This window comes from Mustela nivalis, assembly GCF_964662115.1.
Source record: "Mustela nivalis genome assembly, contig: HAP1_SCAFFOLD_1920, whole genome shotgun sequence".
Lineage (NCBI taxonomy): Eukaryota > Metazoa > Chordata > Mammalia > Carnivora > Mustelidae > Mustela > Mustela nivalis.
Genome location: NW_028134744.1, coordinates 35088 through 56988, shown reverse-complemented (window position 1 = coordinate 56988; position 21901 = coordinate 35088). Strand labels below are relative to the sequence as shown.

Sequence of the window (21901 nt, the reverse complement as noted above, 5' to 3'; positions counted from 1 at the left end):
ACTGCAAGTAGTTGATGCTGAAGAGGTGGGAGAGCAAAGCCGCAGAGTAGGGTAAATGTTAGAAATAGAGAAGGCTGAAAAATCTGGCAAGAACCAAACTGATTTGGGTGTTTTTATTCCATGTATGGAGCTTGGAATTTTACCCAATGGCAAATGATAAATCAATGACAAAATCAATGACTGAAGATTTAAATGTCACCTGTCAAGTGACAGCTATTTGAACTCTAATTGCTTAACTATTACCTAAGACAAGACTTCTTTTTTTTGGGGGGGAGGATGTTTATATCATTAGCAGAAACAAGGATTTGAGAAAGCCCACATATTTAGGTTTACAGTTCCAGAGGGATGGCCAAAGTGAAGGAAGATTACAGCTTGAAATAACAGATAAATAGGCATTTGGAGATTTTTTTTTAAGTCTGAAACAATGACTAAATGAGGAATAAATATATATCTCATTATGTTTATGTTTTACATTTTATTAGATATATATTAAAAATTTTAACATAGTACCATTATCCAAACAATAGAAAACAATGCCATTTAGTATTCATAGTTTACTTCAGAAATCAATGACCACCTTAATTCAGAAATTTGGCAACATACCTTCCTTTGCTGCTCTAGTTAGAGTTTCGTCAAACTCCTGCAGCGCCTGAAATTAGTCAAATATTATTTATAATGTTCAAGTTAAACAAGAGACTTTACTGTAGGAATTATATATATCTTATGAAATGTGAACTTAAAATAACACTATTATGTCCTCCATGTTGTTATGCTCCACAAATAAGTGAAACCATATGATAATGGACTCTCAAGAGGAAAAGGGAGTTGAGGGAAATTGGAAGGGGAGATGAACCATGAGAGACTATGGACTCTGAAAAACAATGACAGTTTTGAAGGGGCTGGTGGTGGTAGGTTGGGGGAGCCAGGTGGTGGGTATTATGGAGGGCATGGATTGCATGGAGCACTGGGTATGGTGAATAAACAATGAATTCTGTTACACTGAAAAGAAATTAATTAAAAAAAATTTAATATAAAAAAAACCACTACTAGAGACTAAGTTAGGGATTGCTTAAATAGAAAGATAATCACATAAATAAAATAAACCCCTACGTTTTTTAATCTTAGGTAACAGAAGAAATACAGGTAATGCTATTTAGATAAATCTGATAAAAAGTACAATTAATACTGGTCTATTAAATATACAAAATTTCTGGAAGTGGAGGAATATGGCAGAGGCGTAGGGGACCATAGTTTTGTCCAGTCCCTGGAATTCAGCTAGAGTTTTCAAATCATTCTGAACACCTGTGAACTCAACCTGAGATCTAAGAAAAGAACTGTTATAATTCTACAAATAGAAAAGTGACCATGTTCTGCAAGGTAGGAGGTGTGGCATGGAGAAGTGAATCCAAGGTGATACATGGGAAGCTAAACTGTTGGTGGGGTGGGGTGCATAAACCGCTTATCAGAAAGTGATATAGCAGTGGCATGCAAACTGAAACTTTTATAAGTCTAATCTGATGAGAGACATCCCTGTTTGAAAAGCACTCAGGTGGAGAAGTAGGTCGGAATCCTTGGTAGAACTGCCTGATCTCAGGATCCCTGGGGTCACAGAAAGAATGGGGTGCCTGAGTATGGGAGAGTTCCCAGGTGTTTTAGCAGGGAAGCCAGATGCAATCAAAGAGCAGAGGAGGGGGCTTTCAGCTCAGTGTTGCCATTAACCACAAACCACATCCCGTTGGGTAACTGCTCTTAGGGTAAGGGCCCAACACACAGAAAAGCCAGGGCAAGACCTCCCTCCCTTCCCCTGTAGGAGCAGCATGAAGGCTTGCCACAGGAGACTGAAAAGTTTGGAAACTCCAAAGGGGGTAGCATGGCTGAGATAAAAATGTTCAAAGGTTGAGCATGCAGAGAGTGAATACAGAAATCAGGGAGACAAGAGTGATTGACAGATTTTCTGTGAGGGCACCCTGAAGAGTGGAGTGTGCCCACTTTCAGCTCTAGGGCTGGACACTGGGAGGCTCACATTTTCATTCTAATCCTCTCAAGTGGTGTGGAAAACCATCAGAGAACAAAAGCCACAAAGAGGAATCTGGAAGCCCTTACTTAGCCTGCCCCCTGGCAAGGGCAGTGCAATACCACCAGGGTGAAGACCTCCAAAAATCAGCTAAAGTTCAAAGGCTCCTCCCCCAGAAAATCAGCAAGAACTTAGCGCTAGGATCAACTTTAACCAATCATAGAGAACTCCAAAACTCTAGTGCTGGGGGAAAATACTATATAGGACTCATGGCTCCTTAATCTTTCTAGTTTAATTTTCTTTTTTTTTTTTTTTTTCCATTTCAACTAATTTCTCATTTTATCAACTCGGGTTTTTAAATTTTTTTATTTCAATTTTTATAGTTACATTCTATCTTTCATAGTGTTTAACTTTATTTTTGATTATATATATTTTTTTCTTTCTTTACAATTTTGGGATGTAGTTTCCTCCAGCAAACAGACTAAAATATACACAGAATCTAGTGTATTGTTCTGTTCTCATCACCTGATTATATTCTCTCTCTTTTTTAATTTTTATTTTATTTATTTATTTATTTTGGTTTCTGGTCTCTTCTGATTGGTAAAATTTTATTTCTCTGGGGTTGTTGTTATTTTAGTATTTTGTTCTCTCGTTTTCTGTTCTTCTCTAGACAGAATGACTAGATGGAAAAACTCACCTGAAATAAGAGAACAGGAGGTACTACTGACTGTCAGGGACCTAATCAGTATGGATATAAGTAAGATGACAGAATTAGAACATGGAATAACAACTATGAAAATACTAGCTGGGCTTGAACAAAGCACAAAAGACACTGGAGAATCTCTTTCTGCAGAAATAAAAGAACAAAAATATTACCAAGCTGAAATCAAAAGGTTATTAAGGAGATGCAATAAAAAAATGGAGGCTCTGCCTCCAGAAACAGTATGGAGTTTCCTCAAGAAGTTAAAAATATGACCCAGTAATTGTACTGCAAGGTATTTACCCCAAAGATGCAAACATACTGATCTGAAGGGGCACCTGGACACCAATGTTTATAGAAGCAATCTCCACAATAGCCAAACTGTGGAAAGAACCCAAATGTCCATCAACAGAGGAATGGATAAAGAAGATGTGGTGTATATATAAATACAATGGAATATTACAAAGCCATCAAAAAGGATGAACTCTTACAATTTACATTGATGTAGATGGAAATGTAGGTCACTATACTGAGAGAAATAAGTCAATAACAGAAAGACAATTATCTTATTGTTTCATACATATGGGGAATATAAGAAACAGTGCATAGAATCATAAGGGAAGGGAGGGAACACTAAATAGAAGAAATCAAAGAGGGAGACAAATCATGAGAGTCTCAACTATAGGAAAATAAAACAGATGTTTGCTGAAGAGGAGGTAGGATGGGGTAGGTAATTGGGTGATGGGCATGAAAGAGGGCAGGTGATGTGTAAAGCACTGGGTATTATATACAACTGATGGTTAACTGAACATTATATCTGAAACTGATATATCATGTATCAGCTAACTGAATAGAAATTTTAAAAATTCATCACATACATAATGGGTAATGGTGAAATAAAACACTTCTTATCTTTTATAGACTTACTGAGCTATAATTAACTAATAAATATTAACTATTTCAAATTTAAAAAATTGGAGGCTCTAACGGGTAGGATAAACGAAACAGAAAGAACTAGTGAGATAGAAAACAAAATGATGAAGAATAAAGAAGTTGATAAAAAAAGATAGATAAACAATTACTGGATCACGAGGGGAGAATTCAAGAAATAAGTGACACCATAAACCAAAACAATATTAGAATAACTGGGATCCCAGAAGAGGAGGAAAGGAGGTGTGGCAGAAGGTATATCAGAGAAATTATAGCAGAGAACCTCCATAATCCAGGGAAGGAAAAAGGCATTCAAATCCAGGAGGCACAGAGAACCCCCTTCAACATCAATAAGAATAGGCCAACACTTCGACATATAGTAGTGAAGCTTGCAAATTTCAGAGACAAAGAGAAAATCCAGAAAGCAGCTCAGGACATGCCAGAAAAGACTGGCAAGGTATAGTCAGGGTGCTAAACCAGAACAATATGCAGCCAAGAATACTTTATTCAGCAAGGTTCTCATTCAAAATAGAAGGAAAGATAAAGAGTTGCCAGGACAAACAGAAACTAAAAAAACTGTGACCACCAAACCAGCCCTGCAAGAAATAGTAATGGGGATCCTTTAAGCAAAGCGAGAGCCTCAAAGTGAGATACACTAGAAAGGAAACAATCTACAGAAACAATGACATTACAGGTAATACAATGGCAACTCAATTCATATCTTTCGATAATACCCTGAAAATTAATGGGCCACATTCCCCAATCAAAAGACATAGGGTATCAGATTGGATAAAAAAAGCAAGACCCATCAATATGCTATCTGCGAGAGATTCATTTTAGACCCAAGGACACCTCCAGATTGAAAGCGAGGGGGTGGAAAACAATTTACCATGCTAGTTGACATCAAAAGCAAGCCAGGGTGGCAATCCTTCTATCAGATAAATTAGATTTTAAGCCGAAGGACATCATAAGAGATTTGGAAAGACACTATCATAATTAAAGGATCTCTCCAAAAAGAAGATCTAACGATTGTCAAGAGTTTTTGCTCCTAACATAGGAGCAGCCAATTACATAAGCCAACTAATAACAAAATTAAAGAAACACATCGAGCATGATTCAATAAATAGGGGACTTCTACACCTCACTCACTGCAATGGACAGGTCATCTAAGCAGAAGATAAACAAGGACACAAGGGGTTTGAATGACACATTGGACCAGATGGACTTCACAGATAAATTCAGAGCACTCTATCCCAAAGCCACAGAATACATATTCTCCAGTGCACAGGGAACTTTCTTTAGTAGAGATCACATATTGGGTCACAAATCAGGTCTCAACCAGTACCAAAAGTTTGGGATCATTCCCTGCATATTTCCAGAACACAGTCGCTTCAAGCTTGACTCAATCACAAGAGGAAATTTGGGAAGAACTCAAATACACAGAGGTTAAAGTGCATCCGACTAAAGAATGAATGGGTCAACCAGGAAGTTAAAGAACAAGTAAAAGAATTCATGGAACAAAGGAATTTGAAAACACAACCATTCAAAATCTTTGGGATGCAGCCAAGGAAGTCCTGACGAGGGACGTATAGAGCAATACAAGCCTTCTCAAGAAATAAGAAAGGTCATAAATATACAACCTAACCTTCCCCCTAAAGGACCTGGAGAAACAACAGCAAAGAAAGCCTAAATCCCGCAGGAGAGGCGAATTAATAATAACCAGAGCAGAAATCAATGAAAAAGAAACGGAAAGTACAGTAGAACACAGCAACACTAGGAGCTGGCTCTTTGAAAGAATAGGATCAATAAACCCCTGCCCAGACTTTTCAAAAAGAAAAGAGAAAGTACCCAAATTAACAAAATCACAAATGAAAGAAGAGAGATCACAACCAACACCAAGGAAACACAATTTTGAGAACGTATAATGAACAACTATTTGCCAACAAATTAGGCAATCTGGAAGAAAGAGTAACAGAAAAACCTGAACAGACCCATAACCAGCAAGGAAACTGAAGCAGTCATCAAAAATCTCCCAACAAAGAAAACTCCAGGGACAGATGGCTTCCCTGGAGAGTTCGACCAAACATTTAAAGAGGAATGAACACCTATTCTTCTGAAGCTGTCTCAAAAAATAAAAATGGACAGAAAACTTCTAAACTCTATGAGGCCAGCATTACCTTGATCCCAAAACCACACAAAGACCCCACCAAAAATGAGAATTACAAACCAATACTGCTGATGAACACAGATGCAAAAATTCTCACCAAGATACTAGCCAACAGGATCCAACAGTACATTAAAAGGATTATTCACCATGAATAAGTGGGATTTGTTCCTGGTCTGCAAGGGTGGTTCAACATCCACAACTCAATCAATGTGACACAATATGTTAATAAAAGAAAGAACAAGAACCATATGATACTCTCAATAGTGGCAGAAAAACCACGTGACAAAGTACAGCATCCCTTCTTGATTAAAACTCTTCATGGTGCAGGGATAGAGGGAACATACCTCAACATCATAAAGCCATCTACAAATAGCCCACAGCGAGTATTGTTTTTCAATGGGGAAAAACTGAGAGCTTCACTCCTAAGGTCAGGAACACGGCATAAATGGCTACTCTCACCACTGTTGTTCAGCATAGTACTAGAGGCCCTAGCCTCAGCAATCATACAACAAAAAGAAATAAAGGCATCTGGATCAGCAAGAAGTCAAACTCTCACTCTTTGCAGATGACGTGATACTCTATGTAGAAAACCCAAAAGACTCCACCCTAAAATTGTTAGAAGTCCTACAGGAATTCAGCAAAGTGGCAGGATATAAAATTAATGCACAGAAATCAGTTATATTTCTATACACCAACAATGAGATAGAAGAAAGAGAAATTAAGCAGTCAAAGCCATTTACAATTGCACCAAAAACCATTAAGATACCTAGGAATAAACCCAACCAAAGAGGCAAGGGATCGGTACTTGCCTCTTCGATAAACTATCAAACACTCACGAGAGAAACCGAGGAAGACACAAAGAAATGGAAAAACCTTCCATGCTCATGGATTGGAAGAACAAATTCTGTTAAAATGTCTATGCTTCCCAGAGCAATCTATACGTTCAACACAATCCCTATCAGAATACCATCAGCATTTTTTTCAGAACTGGTACAAATAATCCTAAGATTTGTATGGAACCAGGAAACACGTCAAATAGCCAAAGGAATGTCAAAAAAGGAAACCAAAGCTGGTGGCATCACAATTCCGGACTTCAAGCTCTATGACAAAGCTGTCATCATCAAGACAGTATGGTATAGGCACAAAAACAGACACACAGGTCAATGGAACAGAATAGAGAGCCCAGAAATGGACCCTCAACTCTATGGTCAACTAATCTGTGACAAAGCAGGAAAGAATGTCCAATGGAACAAAAGACAGTCATTCCAACAAATGGTGTTGGGAAAACTGGACAACCACAAGTAGAAGAATGAAACTGGACCATCTTCTTACACCACACACAAAAATAAGATTCAAAATGAATGTAAGACCTACATGTGAGACAGGAGTTGGGGTAAATTGGAAGGGGAGGTGAATCATGAGAGACTATGGACTCTGAAAAACAATCTGAGGGGTTTGAAGTGGCGGGGATGTGGGAGGTTGGGGTAACAGGTGTTGGGTATTATAGAGGGCACGGATTGCATGGAGCACTGGGTGTGGTGGAAAAAATAATGAATACTGTTTTTCTGAAAATAAATAAATTGAAAAAATTAAAAAAAAAATCCTAAAAGAGAACACAGGTTGTATTCTCTCTGACTCTGGCCAAAGCAACTTCTTGCTACAAACATCTCCAAAGGCAAGGGAAACAAAGACTTCATCAAGATAAAAAGGTTTTGCATAGCAAAGGAAGCACCTGACAACATAAAAAGATGACGTACAGAATGGAAAATGATATTCGCAATTGAACATATTAGATAAGGGGCTAGTATCCAAAATCCATAAAGAACTTATCAAACTCAACACCCGAAAAACAAACAATCCAGTCAAGAAATTGGTAGAAGAAATGAACAGACATTTCTCCAAAGAAGACACACAAATGGGCAACAGACATGAAAAAAATGCTCAACATCACTTGGCATCAGGGAAATTAATACAAATTAAAAGCACAATGAGATATTATCTCACACCTGTCAGAATGGCTAAAATGAACAAGTCAGGAAACAACAGATGTTGTCAAGCATGCAGAGAAAGCAGAAACCGCTTACACTGTTGGTAGGAATATAAGCTGATACAGCCACTCTGGAAAACAGTATGGTGGATCCTCAAAGAGCTGAAAATAGAGATACCCAACGACACAGCAATTGCACTACTATGGGTTGATCTCAAAGATATAAATATATTGATCCAAAGGGGCACCTGAACACCAATGTTTATGCCAGCAATTTTATTTATTTATTTATTTATTTATTTATTTATTTATTTGAGACAAAATGAGAGATAGAGAGCATGAGTTGGGGAAGAGGCAGAGGGGGAGGAAGTAGCAGACTCCCCACTTAGCAGACAGCCTGAAGTGGGGCTCTATCCCAGGACCAAGGAATCATGAGCTAAGCTGAAGGCAGTCACTTAACCAGGTAAGCCACCCACGCACCGCTTGGTACCCTACATTAGACCACATCTTGGGCATTCAGAGAGAGGATACCTTTCATGAGTAAGAAAATTCTAAATGGGAATACTTATAATATACAGCTGACTCTTGACCAACATGGGTTTGAATGGTGCAGGTCTACTTACACATGGACTTTTTTTGATACTGTATTTTAGTGTATTTTCTCTTATGTTTTTCTCATTAACATTTTTTCTCTAGCTTTATTGTGAGAATATAGTATATAATATATGTAATGTACAAAACCTGTGTTAATGAACTATTTATGTTATAAGTAAGGCTTCCAGTCACCAGTAGGCTATTAGTAGTTTAGTTTTTTAGATTCCATGCAGAAGCGAAATCATATGGTATAGGCCTTTCTCTGCATTATTTCACTTAGCATAATACTAGGTCTATCAATGTTGTCACAAATGGCAAGATCCCATTCTTTTTTATAGCTGAATATATATATATATATATATATTCATCACATCTTCTTTATTCATCTATTCATCTATTGATGGACACTGAGGTTGCTTCCATACTTTGGTTATTGTAAATAATGTTTCAAAAGACATAGGGGTGCATATAACTTTTCAAATTAGTGTTTTCATTTTCTTTGGGTAAATACCCAGTAGTGGAATTACTGAATTGTACTGCATTTCTATTTTTAATTTTTTGAGGAATCATAACATTTTTTGACAATACCATTCTATTCTGGCCTTATAAATTAATAATCTGACAATATTACTAGACAGCCTTTTAAAACTAATAACTCAATACCACTTGATGGGAAAAACTTTTATTGAAGCAATTTTATAATACCATTAATCAATACTATGTAAAATATAAAATATTTTTATATGACATGACAAGGAATTACCAATGTAATGTTACTATCTTTTCCCCCATAATTTCCTAAATATTTACTTCTGTGACCTTTATTTCCTGGAGAGAACTGTGTTTAGATGTAGAAATAGCTTGAAGTCCACTAATAAGGAGAACGCATTTGCAATTTTATTTATACTTTTCCATTTATCAAAAAATTAGGAGGGTAAGAAAATTATACACAGAAAAACAATGTTCAATGTATCAGCAAATTTTAATTCAAAGAATTATTAACTAGAAGGGTTTTCTCATAACTGTTAGTTTTCAAACTATGGCTCATAGAAATCTTAGGGTCCAATGGGACATAGCAGGATTGAGGGACAAGGAAGTCTATAGGTGTAGTCTCCTTTCTCCTTTAGCTAAACAGGTCTACTTGTCTCTGTTTTATATAATACAGTTTAATGCAAAATGGTTCACCTGCCCTTCCAATTTCCCTCAACACCCTTCTCCTCTCCATCTCCCCTTGTCCTCCATGCTATTTGTTATGCTCCACAACTAAGTGAAACCATATGAAAATTGACTCTCTCTGCTTGACTTATTTCACTCAGCATAATCTCTTCCAGTCCCGTCCATGTTGCTACAAAAGTTGGGTATTCATCCTTCTGATGGAGGCATAATACTCCATAGTGTATATGGACCATGTCTTCCTTATCCATTCATCCATTGAAGGGCATCTTGGTTCTTTCCACAGTTTGGCGACCGTAGCCATTGCTGCTATAAACATTGGGGTGCAGATGGCCCTTCTTTTCACTATATCTCTATCTTTAAGGTAAATACCCAGACTATGGACTCTGAAAATCAATCTGATGGTTTTGAAGGGGCGGGGGGTCGGAGGTTGGGGGAACCAGGTGGTGGGTATTAGAGAGAGCACAGATTTCGTGGAGCATTGGGTGTAATGCAAAAACAATGAATACTGTTATGCTGAAAATAAATAATTTTTTTTAAAAAGCTAAGTTCTATTCTTTGGGAAAAAAAATTTTCCCCAGGGCACCTGGGTTGCTCAGTGGTTTAAGCTGCTGCCTTCAGCTCAGGTCATGATCTCAGGGTCCTGGGATTGAGTTCTGCATTGGGCTCTCTGCTCGGCAGGGGGCGTGCTTCCCTTCCTCTCTCTCTGCCTGCCTCTGTGCCTACTTGTGATCTCTCTCTGTCAAATAAATAAATAAAATCTTTTAAAAAAAAATTTTTCCCCCAGCAGTATAAAAGTCACTAACTTAGTCAAAGTCCCTAATTTTACATAAGAGACAAAAAGGCTTCAGAAAGATTGTAGTTTGCCTGAGGTCAAAAAACCACCTCATTGCAAGCCAGGCATGTGTTTTAGTTCTTACTGAGCCTAGTGTTTTATGAGAGTTCCTTTCTGATATTCAGGAAAAATACATGCATTTTTAACTAGAACTCAAAGAAAATGAATACATAAACCTTTGTCATGTGGTTCAATAAAGTTAAAGCATTAGGCAGAAAACAGCTTTCTAACCATAATTTTTTACAGTCATGAACAGAAATAAAGGAAGGAAGTTACCTTAACTCCTATTAGTAACAGTCAATATATTCAATTTATAAGCATAAATTTTTTTAAAGATTTTTATTTATTTGACACACAGAGAGAGAAATCACAAGTAGGCAGAGAGGCAGGCAGAGAGAGAGGAAGAAGCAGGCTCCCTGCTGAGCAGCGAGCCCAGTGTGGGACTCAATCCCAGGACCCTGGGATCATGACCTGAGTCGAAGGCAGAGGATTAACCCACTGAGACACCCAGGTGCCCTATAAGCACAATTTTTTTTTAACTTGAAGGGACACAGAACTTGAAGAAGAAAGTCTTTAATTGAACGAAAGAACCTGAAACTGAGGAAATTCTTCCTTGAAAGAATTATTCATTTCCTTCAAATAAAACTTGGTTTATCAAAATCAATCAACAAATGAGTTACCTATGTTGTGAGTTATTTATAGCAAAATTTAAAACACTGAACAGATTTCTCTTTGCCATCTAGCTTCTCCATTAGTTCATATGTACAAAAGACACGATTAACTTTAATTATAAATTAAATCCACTCAGAAATTATAGGTAAATCTTCATTTCCATGTGAGAACACTTCTTTACCTTCTTCATGACAGGAAAGGAGATTTACCTAGTGGGTGAATTTGGGAGAAGGCACTAAGCAATGCTATGTGCTTCCAAATCTCTTCTTTGTAAAACTATGCCTGCCATAGTAACATGAATTGAGGTCTGCTTTCATCTTTGTGGGATGGGCATCAAACATCTGTTCCTTCCATTTACAACTCTGTGTGGAAGTGCCTAATTTGAAATAAAGTATTAGGAAGTTCGCTGTGGCTACATACCTAAGACAGATCCTCCAAGTTGTTACTATGTATTCAAGTCACTAAGCTTGTCTCCAGCTGCCTGACTCCTGTGTTCTCAACTCAGAAAAAGAAGAGCAATGTCATCTGCCACCTACTCCACCATAGTTCCAACAAGAAAAATGATCAGACAATACTTAGAAATGGTTTCTTCTTCCTTGACTTTATACCTAACATTCATTATTCAAAGCAACATACGTTAAAGAGGGAAAAAAGCTGAAAAGAACGCTTTAAGAAATAATCAGAAAGTAAGACAAAATGAGGAGATAGAGGAATATGTTCCAAATGAAAGAACAATACAATGCTTCAGAAAAATAACTAATGAAACAGAGATAACTAATATCCCTGATAAAGAGTTCAAAGAAATGGTCATAAAAATGCTCAGCAAACTTTGGAGAATGGATGGATTCAGTGAGAACCTCAACAAAGAGAAAATATAATGAAGAACCAATCAGAGCTGAAAAATACAATAACTGAAAAGAAAAAATACACCAGAGGGAATCAACAGCAGATTAAAAGCTGCAGATGAACAGATCAGTGATCTACGGGACAGGGCAGCAGAAGCCATCCAAGCCAAAAAACAAAAAGACAAGAAAATTTTTAAAATGAGGACAGGTTAAGGGACCTCCTAGGATCAAGCCCCACACCAGGCCCCATGCTCAGGGAGTCTGCTTCTCCCTCTTTCTGTGGCCCTCCCCTCCCATCTGTGTTCTCTCTTGCTTGCTCTCAAAAATAGATTAAAAGAAAGAAAGAATAAAGAAAGACAAAGCCATAACTAGAAATAAGAAAATTATGAAATAGTTTTATTAGTAAAAGCAAACATACAATAAAAGTAATAGATCAGTTTTATAAAGTCGGTATGAATGTTAAAAGACAAAAGTAGTAACAACAATTGTATCTATAGTAATTAGTTCAGAGATACACAAAATAAAAAGATGTAAACTAAGACATCAAATACATAAAACAAGGTGGGGTGGAAAAATGTAGTGTTTTTAAAATGTGTTTGAACTTAAGTAACCATCAACTTAAAGACTTCTATATGCATGGGATGTTATATATGAACTTCATTGTGATCACTAAAGAAAGTCCTCAAATTAGGAGGGATGAGAGCAAGACAATAAGTAAACCAAATGAAAGAACAAGATTGAGGCCTCACTTACCATGAGCCTATGCTACTTTTGTCTACATTAGTAAGACCATGAATATACTTTCAAAACCATAAACCTATGTACATTGATTGAAATGGATATTTTAATAACAATGATACACAATGGAAACCAGCTGCTACTTAGAGACTCCCTATTATTCCCATCTTAGTCATCAGTCATTCAAGTGATGGCAAGGTAGATATATGTGAACTTCATTTTTAAAATTCCAGTTGGGGGCACCTGGGTGGCTCAGTCAGTTAAAGATCTGATCTTGACTTTGGTTCAGGTCATGATCTCGGGATTGCTGAGACTGAGCCCTGCATCAGGCTCTGCACTGAGTATGCAGCCTGCTTACACTCTGCACCTCACCCCCCACTGCCAGCTTGCATGTACTCTCTCTCACCCTCTCTATCTCTCTAAAAAAAAAAGAGAGAGAGAGAGAAGAAGAATCCTGTATCTGTTTGATTTGATTTAGCGATTTAGAAAATGCTCTACCAATTGCTCAGCAGGACATTTTGTAAAAATTGAAATAGAAGTGTTATAAGTTTTAAAAAATGCTCCAAGTAACACAACAATTAAGGATGTACTCTCAGGTGAGAAAATGACAGCAATTACAACTGAAAAAGAAAAATTAATCTCTTATTTTATTTTATTTTATTCATAAAAAGGACTTATCATAGGCTCTTTTAAATAATAAATATCCATATGTGATTATGTGTTTGGATTCTTATTGTTCACTTATACATAGGGGTGGGAATAATGGGTAATAGCAAACTTTACAATTGTTATGAACCATTGCCAACCAGGAAATTAATCAAAGCATCTAAGTATAAATTTCATTAGTGAGCAATAAAAGTTACTTTCTAAAATCGAATTTAGATGTAGGTTTTTAAGAAATTTAAAATGTGTCCATTTTGGGGTGCCTGGGTAACTTAGTCAAGTGTCTGACTCTTGTTTTTGGCTCACGTTATGATCTTAGAATTGTAAGACTGGGCCCCATGTAGGGTTCCACACTCAGCAGGAAGTCTGCTTGAGAATCTCACACTCTCTCCCCCTCTTGTACACTCTCTCTCTAAAATAAATAAAATCTTGAAAAAAATAAAATGTCAGTTTAGTTATATTTATTGATAAAGGTTATAATAGGTATCTCTTGAAAGTAAGAGTTCCAGGATCTAAGAAAAAAATCAAAATTTCTGTCTCATTTCTTTATTAGCACAAATAATTATGACTTTTACTTAGTGTGTATTAGTTAGCTAAACAACTCAGAATTTTACCAAATTAAAAACAAAAATTATATCAGGAATCTGAAACCCAAGGAAAAAAAGGAAAAATAATATAACTAACCTTGGTGATGTAAGTATCGATGTCATTACTTGAACGCCTTGAGTTTGAGGTACCAATCACCATGTTTTCTCTTAGAGAAAAATCTCTATTGAATAGCGAGCTATTATTATTAACATTTATGCCATAAGGCAGATATGGGGCTGGCCTCATATTGACCGCACTAGTCCTGTTCAGATAACAAAACACAATGCTTAGTATTTCATTTCTCCCCGAATCAGTCCTAAATTACTTGCATTTTTTAAGTTTCCATAATAGTAAACAGAATGTGCCATTAAATAGTGTTTTAACATGGTAAATGTGACAGAGAAGACCCACTATGTAAAATTATAGGTTTAAAACTGTTCTAAAGAAGTACATATATTTCTAGGGTTCCTAACTAACAAGTAATTCAAATTAAGGAGGGAGAGAAATGGCTATCAGTGATGTTCATGGACTAACAGGTTATACCTGCTGCCTTCTGGAATGGTTGTACTTAAAAGATTCTTGGGGATGCCATGATACATACTTATACTTAGTAAACAAGTTTAGAGCTGCAAAAATAAACAATCCTGGGGGTCTGGGTGGCTCGGTCAGTTAACCATCTGCCTTCAACTCAGGTCAGGACCCCACAGTCCTTGAATTGAGCCCCACACTGGGCTCCCTGCTTGAGGGAGCTGCTTCTCCCTCACCCTCTGCCTGTTGCTCCCCTATGCTTGTGCTCACTTGCTCTCTCTCTCTCTCTCTCTCTCTCTGTCAAATAAATATGTAAAATATTTAAAGGAAAATAAAAATTTTAAAAATCCCTCAAAGACATTTTTCAAGCATTGGCTTTCACCACTCTTGTACATTTCACACATTACCTCAGAGAGATTGAGCATTTGGCACTGAGGAAAAATTTAGATGAACAATTGCTAGAGGACAAGTAGATGGCAGGGTTGTGATCAGAAAGAACTGAAACAGCTCCAGAGGCAATTAGGTTATAACACAGATACCAAGGTACTGGGGGTGGAATCTACCATTTCCATCTTGACATTTTGGGTTAAAGATGTACTCTTCCAAAAATAAACTAACATTGATAAATAATTATTAATAAACTCATTTCTATTTAGGGTAATTCTGACAATTTTGTAATAATATGCTGTCTAAATTATAAACCTTCCAACAATTAGTTTAAAGACTAGGAGATCAGATTAACTGAAAATATGCAACGGAAAAAAATAAAATCATTTAAAACCAAGAAAAAAGAGAGAGAGAGAGAGAGAGAGAGAGAGAGAGAGAAATTCAAACTGACTTGGACAAGCATTTCGACAATAAGTTCATTTACAAACATCATTTTTCAAAATTATACTATCTAGTTGGCTTTCACTTACTACTGATCTCATGAACATGGCTCCATAAAAATTATGGTTTAGAGGCAAATTAATAAGCTAACTCTACTTTCTATGATTGTTTTAACTTACTTGTTCAGTTCATTTGTCAATGACATTCGATGTGTTACTTCTTCTTGGTAGAGGTGCTTGTATAAGTCCAATTCTGTTTGAGTAGCATCTTGAGAATTTTTCATTTTGGATAATTCAAATTCCAGCTCTTTAATTCTGAGTTCCATTTGACGTCTTCCTGAAGCATAATTTTTTTCTCTTACCTGTGCTAAGCTTTCTTGAAATGCTACTTGCATCTAAAGCAAATCAAAAGCATAGTTTTAAAATTGTTACAACCTGGGTAATTACAGTATATTTCTTTCTTTTAGTTTTGTGTCAATGATTCAGAGAGAAATTTTTAAAGTGAAAAAAAAAAAAGCTGAAATGTAAAATATTTATCACTAATGTGAACCTGAATTAAATGTGAATAATGTTCATTCTTACATTAGAGCTCATGCAATCTGATAATTCAAAGAATAATAAAATCATTTAAATTTTTAAAAAGTGAACAATACAACTTAAGAATAAGAGAGGTACCTGGAGTGCCTGGCTGACTCAGTCATCTGAGTGCCTGACGCTTGGTTTCTGCTAGTGTTCTCAGGGTCCTGGGATAAAGCCCTGTGTCCTACTCAGCATGAAATATGCCTGGAATTTTCTCTCTACCTGTCCATCCCCCACTCCTGCTTTCCAAATAAGTAAATAAGATAATTAATATTTTAAAAAAAGGAATAATCCAAGTATGGTACCATTTCTTCTTTTATGTAGGAATGCCCAGAATGGAGCCCAAACAAGCAACTGACTGAGCCACCCATGTACCACATGATCAAAATTTTTAAAGCACAGTTTTTTCTTTTCCTCTCAATCGCCTTGTTTTATACTAACTGGTCTTAAAAAATAAAATGACTTTCTACTGTGAATCATTCTGAAAGATCAATTAGTGTGAATAATAATGAAAACTAAAAATTTTAAAGGGAAGGAACAAATGCTTCCAGAAATTTACCAAATTGCTATAAAGGAAGTAGAGGAAAACTCTACACTGCATATAACCAAAATGTAATTTGCAGTTAAATGAATTAAAACATTTTATAGACAAATAAATTAACCTCTAAAAATAGATCAACTTCTTTTAATTTTTCTGCTACGTTCAATCTTGTAGTTTCTTCAAAATCCCGTTTATATTGTTCCATTTCACTATATTTTAACATGTTGACTTCTACACAACTTCTGAGCTTTACTACTTGTTGTTCCAACTTCTTTTTATTCTTTTCTAGCTCTTCACATTTTGTTTGTATTTCTTTCATAGATGATAATTCCTGAAAAAGAACCTGGTTTCTTGCTGTAAGATCATCCACCTGCATGAATAAAATAATACAGTTTGGAAGTAAAGTGAAAAGAGTCTAATGCAAAACTAAGAGCCCAAAATTTTTTCAAAGATTTTAAATATCTGCACCAAATATGGGGCTTGAACTCACACCCCCAAGATCAAGAGTCACATACATTACTGACTGCTCCGGGCAGGTGCTCAAATCTTAAAATAAGTTCATTTTCAACAAAACGTTATCTATATTGTAGTACAGTCTTGGAATGCAGAACCTCAAATAACTCAGAAAATGAAGAACAAAATTCAAACCACTAAGAGTTGCTAAAATCGATCTCTGCTGTCATCCTCTTTGCCACACATTTCTATTTAATTGTTATACTTTTATTTTTCTGATTGTTTCAGATTTTTCCTCCATAAGATAACTGTAAGTCACGTCTTAGTAGAAAGTCTCTTAACCCTTCCCTCATCTTAATGCCCCATAATATTTTTAAAAATTTTATATCTGTATTTGAGAGGGAGAGAGAGCAAGACAGCAAGAGCACAAGAGCAGGGAGAGGGAGAAACAGACTCCCCACTGATCAGGAAGCCAAGCATGTGGCTCAATCCCAGCATCCCAGGATCACGACCCAAGCCAAAGGCACTTAACTGAGCCACCCAGGTGCCCATGTACTACATAATTTTTAAAGAAGTTTTAGGAATACCATATTGACTTATGTAGGTCTGAGCCAATAAATGCTTACCAAAATAAGACATTGAAAATAAGACTCTAATTAATGAATCTATAAATGCTGATTCTATTGCCATAAGCCTTTTTTCTGAATTACAAATGTCTTATGCTAATTTGAATTGCATTCTGAGGAGAAATGATTCACAAGATTAAGAAATCACATCTCTCAGTAAAAAAGAAAAATAGTAGTGGGGAAAAATTTAGTGAGATGATTCATATATTTTTGGATTAAAAAATATTCTTTAACTCGACAGTGTTACAATCCTTTGATACTTCCCACAAACTAAGAGAATATACTAAGCAATGAAAACAACCAAAAAACTTGCTGGAGTTTCAGTGATGCTGAGTTGGGAAGAACTCCTTTCCTTTAAATATGACTGGAAAGACAAGTGGATGTGGTGGGTTTATAAACTGACACTTCTCCCGTGACAATCCCTCCCTTTCATATGTGCTGGCCTTAGTAACTGGTTCCTAGTGAACAGAATATGGAAGAGCTGCTGTGTGATTTTTAAGGTGAGGTAAGAAAATGTGATATAGCTTCCATATGACTTTCTTCTTCTAGGAAACCTCCCCCTTAGAATCCAGCTGTTGTGGGAAAGCCCAGGGTACCTAGAGAGTCTTCATGCAAATATTCCAGCTGAGACTGCCCAAGCTAACATCCTAGCCAAAAGCCAGCCTCAACAGCCAAACATGTGCATGAACAAGGTTTTAGATGATTCTAGTTCCCAGTTTCCAGTCATCCTAGGTGATGCCAAATGAAGAAGAAATGAGTTGGTCTTACTCAGCCTTGTCCAAAGATTTGTGAACAAGATAAATGCTGTTTTGAGCCACTAGGTTTTGAGATGGTTTATTATATGGCAATAAATAACTGGCACAGATACTGACATTAAAATGGGGTGCTGCCATTAAAAAAGAAAACCAAAAAACTGAAACTAAACCTTCTTTGAACCAGGAGGTGGGTGGAACCTGAAAGAAGAGTAAGAGTGAGAAGTAGAGAAGAGTAAGAATGAAAACCAAACGGGTTTCCAAGAGACTGTGAGTGGAAACCTGATGTCCCTTGAAGGGGCTTACAGCAAAGGCTTCTAGACAAGTGAAGAAAATGACACTAGAGGGAAAAGGAACTTGTGCCACAAACCACATGAATGTAAATCTGGTAGGAGAGATAAGCTAAAGAAAGACTATTCAATATGAAGGAACCAGGACTTACTGGGTTCATCTATCTGTTCCCTCATTTATAGCCTCTCCACATGCTGTATTCTCAAATAATGCTAAAATAAAGAAATGGTTTCTGGGTTAAAAGCAAATCCAGGTAGACATGGCCTATGGATGAAACCAAAACTATAAACCCTTTATTAAGACTTGAGAAGGACTTAAGGTGTGCCTCAAATTTCTTTAAGGATCTTAAGAGTGTGAGAATTTGAAAGGCATTGTCAAATGAGAGCTGCACAGGAAACCTGAGGTGAAAGCTTATTTCAAAAGACCCAGGAGAATGGCTTTTCTAATGGCATGAAATCAAATCGTATTCATGGAAAACTCAAAAAACTAAGAGAATTATAGTAGCAAAAACACTGTTTGCGAGCTTGGACTAAAAGAGACCAAGATAGTACAAACTAAAAATAGGCCTTGAGTCTTAGAATTCCCACCAGGAGGAAGAAGGCTGAAAAAGCAGCTACAAACACAGGTCATTCCTCATGAAAAGGACAGAACCAAGAGCTCAAAAAGTAAAGCAAACAACCATGGAGAAGCATTCCCATGGTTAGGACTAAGTCCTCACTGAAGAACTGACAGCATGCTTCAGGCTGTGTTTCAAAACTGCTATGGACTAGTGTGCCTCCCATTTTCTTTCAACGGGAGAGTCCTTAACAGGTTACCAGAGTGTTCCATTTTGAGTGGTAGAGAACTGTCTTCCTTAATTCCCAAGTGTTCAGATGGAGGGGACTTGCACTCAAGGGACTATACTTCAGGCACCTTATCCCTGCTGTACCTGATTAAGATGGTAAGATCTTGGACTCAAGCCCAAACCCAATGAAGAACTGAGATTTGTGGGAGGTATGGGAGGGGGGAGGCAAGTGTATTTTTCATGTGGGAGGAATACAAAAAATTGTGGCCAGTGGTTAAATCATGCTGCTTTTAAAATGTGTCCATAGCTTTTTAAATATTCATCCCATTAAAAAAAAAAAAAAAAAGACCATGGGCCTACCTTTGTGACTTTCTCCTAACAGAATATGGTGAATGTGATGCTCTGTGTATTCCAAGGCTAGGTTACAAAAGACAATAGAGCTTCTGCCTTGCTCTGCAGTTCAGGCAGCTTTTTTGGATTGGAATTTAGCCCCCCATCTTGTAAGAAAATTCAGGCCACAAAGTGTCTAGGTGTGCCCATGTAAGTGTTTTGGCTGCCTGCCCCAACTATAGTCCTAGACAATAGCCAGCATCAACACCACCAGATGTGAGTGAACAAATCTTCAAACAGTTCCAGCCCCAAGCCTTTCAGCTGCCCCACCTGAAGCTAGGGGAAGAGAACAAGCTGTCCTAGCCACACTTTTCCTAACAGTAGATTTGTGAACAAAATAAACGTTATTTATTTAAGCCACTAAACTTTGGGGAGTTTGTTAAGAAAAAACAAACAGATAGAAAAATGGAATGCAAAAAGAGTTAATAAGATACATAATTTATATATTAGAAATTGGTCTCCATTTAAGTGGGAAGTAAAAAAAGGGTAAGGTTAATTTTTTTTAATTTTAAAATATTTATTCATTTGGGAGAGATAAAGAGAGACAGAGAACCAGCAGGGGGAGAGGCAGAGGAGAGGGAGAAGCAGACTCCCTGCTGAGCTGGGAGCCTGAAATAGGACTCGATCCCAGGACCGGGAGATCATGACCTGAGCCGAAGGCAGACACTTAACCATCTTAGTCACCGAGGTGGCCCTAAGATTAATTTAATAATGACAAACAGTGCTAATGAGAAGACGCCCATAACTAGAAGCAAGACCTAAGAAGTTTTTCTTTCTGTTTTCCCCCATTTAGGATGTCATTACCCGTGCATTTTTTATATATGACCTTTATTATGTTGAAGTATATTCCTTCTAAACCTACTTTTTGAAGGTTTTTTTTAAATTAATTTATTTTCAGAAAACCAGTATTCATTATTTTTTCACCACACCCAGTGCTCCATGCAATTGTGCCCTCTATAATACCCACCACCTGGTACCCCAACCTCCCCCCCCCGCCGACACTTCAAAACTCTCAGATTCCTTTTCTACTTTTTGGAATAGTTTGAGAATAGGTACTAACTCTTCCTTTAAAATGCTCAGTAGAATTTGCCTCTGGTCCTGGACTTGTGTTTGTTCATAGTTTTTGGATTAATGATTCCATTTCTTTGCTGGTTGTCAGTCTGTTCAAATTTTCTATTCTTGTTTCAGTTCTGGTAATTTATATGTTTCTAGGAATTTATCCATTTCTTCTACATCATCCAAATTGTTGGCATATAGTCGTTCATAATATGATTTTATAATTGTTTGCATTTCTGTGGTGTTGATTGTTATTTCTCCTCTCTCATCTGTGATTTTATTGGGGTCCTTTTTCTCTTCTTTCTGATAACTCTGGCTAAAGCCTTATCGGTTTTATTAATTTTTTCAAGGAACCAGCTCCTGGTTTCATTGATCTCTCCTATTTTTGTCTTTTTAAGGTTTCTATAGTGTTTACTTCTGCTCTAGTTTTTTTTTTTTTTTTAATGTATTTGAGAGAGAGAGAAAGCGGGAAGAGGGTCAAATGGAGAGGGAGAGAGAGAATCCTCAAGTAGACTCCCTGCTGAGCACAGAGCCAAAAGCAGGGTTCAATTCCAGGACTCTGAGATCATGACCTGAGCTGAAATCAAGAGTCTGCTGCTTAACCAACTGAGCTACCTACTACTACTACTGCTCTAATTTTTATTATCTCCTTCCTTCTGCTGCCTTTAGGCTTCATTTGTTGTTCTTTTTCTAGCTTCTTTAGGTGATGGTTAGGTTGTTGTAGATTTTTCTTATTTCTTGAGGTAGGCCTGCATTGCTATCTATATACTTCCCTCTTAGAACCATATTTACTGTATCTCAAAAGTTTGGGCAATTGTGTTTTCATTTTCATTTGCTTCCATGTATTTTTAAAAATTTATTCTCTTATTTCCTTGTTGGTCCATTCATTGTTTAGTAGAATGTTACTTAACCAACATGTATTTGTGGTCTTTCAGATTGTTACCTATGGCTGACTTCAAATTTAATAGTATTGTGATCAGAAAAGGTGCATGGTATGACTTCAGTCTTCTTGTATTTATTAAGACCGGTTTTGTGGATTATGGAGGGCACGTATTGCATGGAGCACTGGGTGTGGTGCATAAACAATGAATTTGGGAACACTGAAAAAAAATTAAATTTTAAAAAAAGACTTGTTTTGTTGCCTAACATGCGATCTATTCTACAGAAT

The 21901-nt window shown here is 36.8% G+C and overlaps 1 protein-coding gene across 1 annotated transcript in view; it reads right to left on the bottom strand.

Annotated features, from left to right (window-relative positions):
* The window catches only part of LOC309858145 (ankyrin repeat domain-containing protein 26-like), a gene marked incomplete at its 5' end in the record, with an annotated part of 37023 nt that overhangs the window by 6500 nt on the left and 8622 nt on the right, over positions 1-21901 (bottom strand). Inside the window, 4 exons of the mRNA XM_082750831.1 lie at positions 604-649; positions 14003-14168; positions 15442-15656; positions 16503-16751. Of these exons, the coding sequence (XP_082606957.1) occupies positions 604-649; positions 14003-14168; positions 15442-15656; positions 16503-16751 (676 nt within the window). The remainder of the gene's footprint in view (positions 1-603; positions 650-14002; positions 14169-15441; positions 15657-16502; positions 16752-21901) is intronic.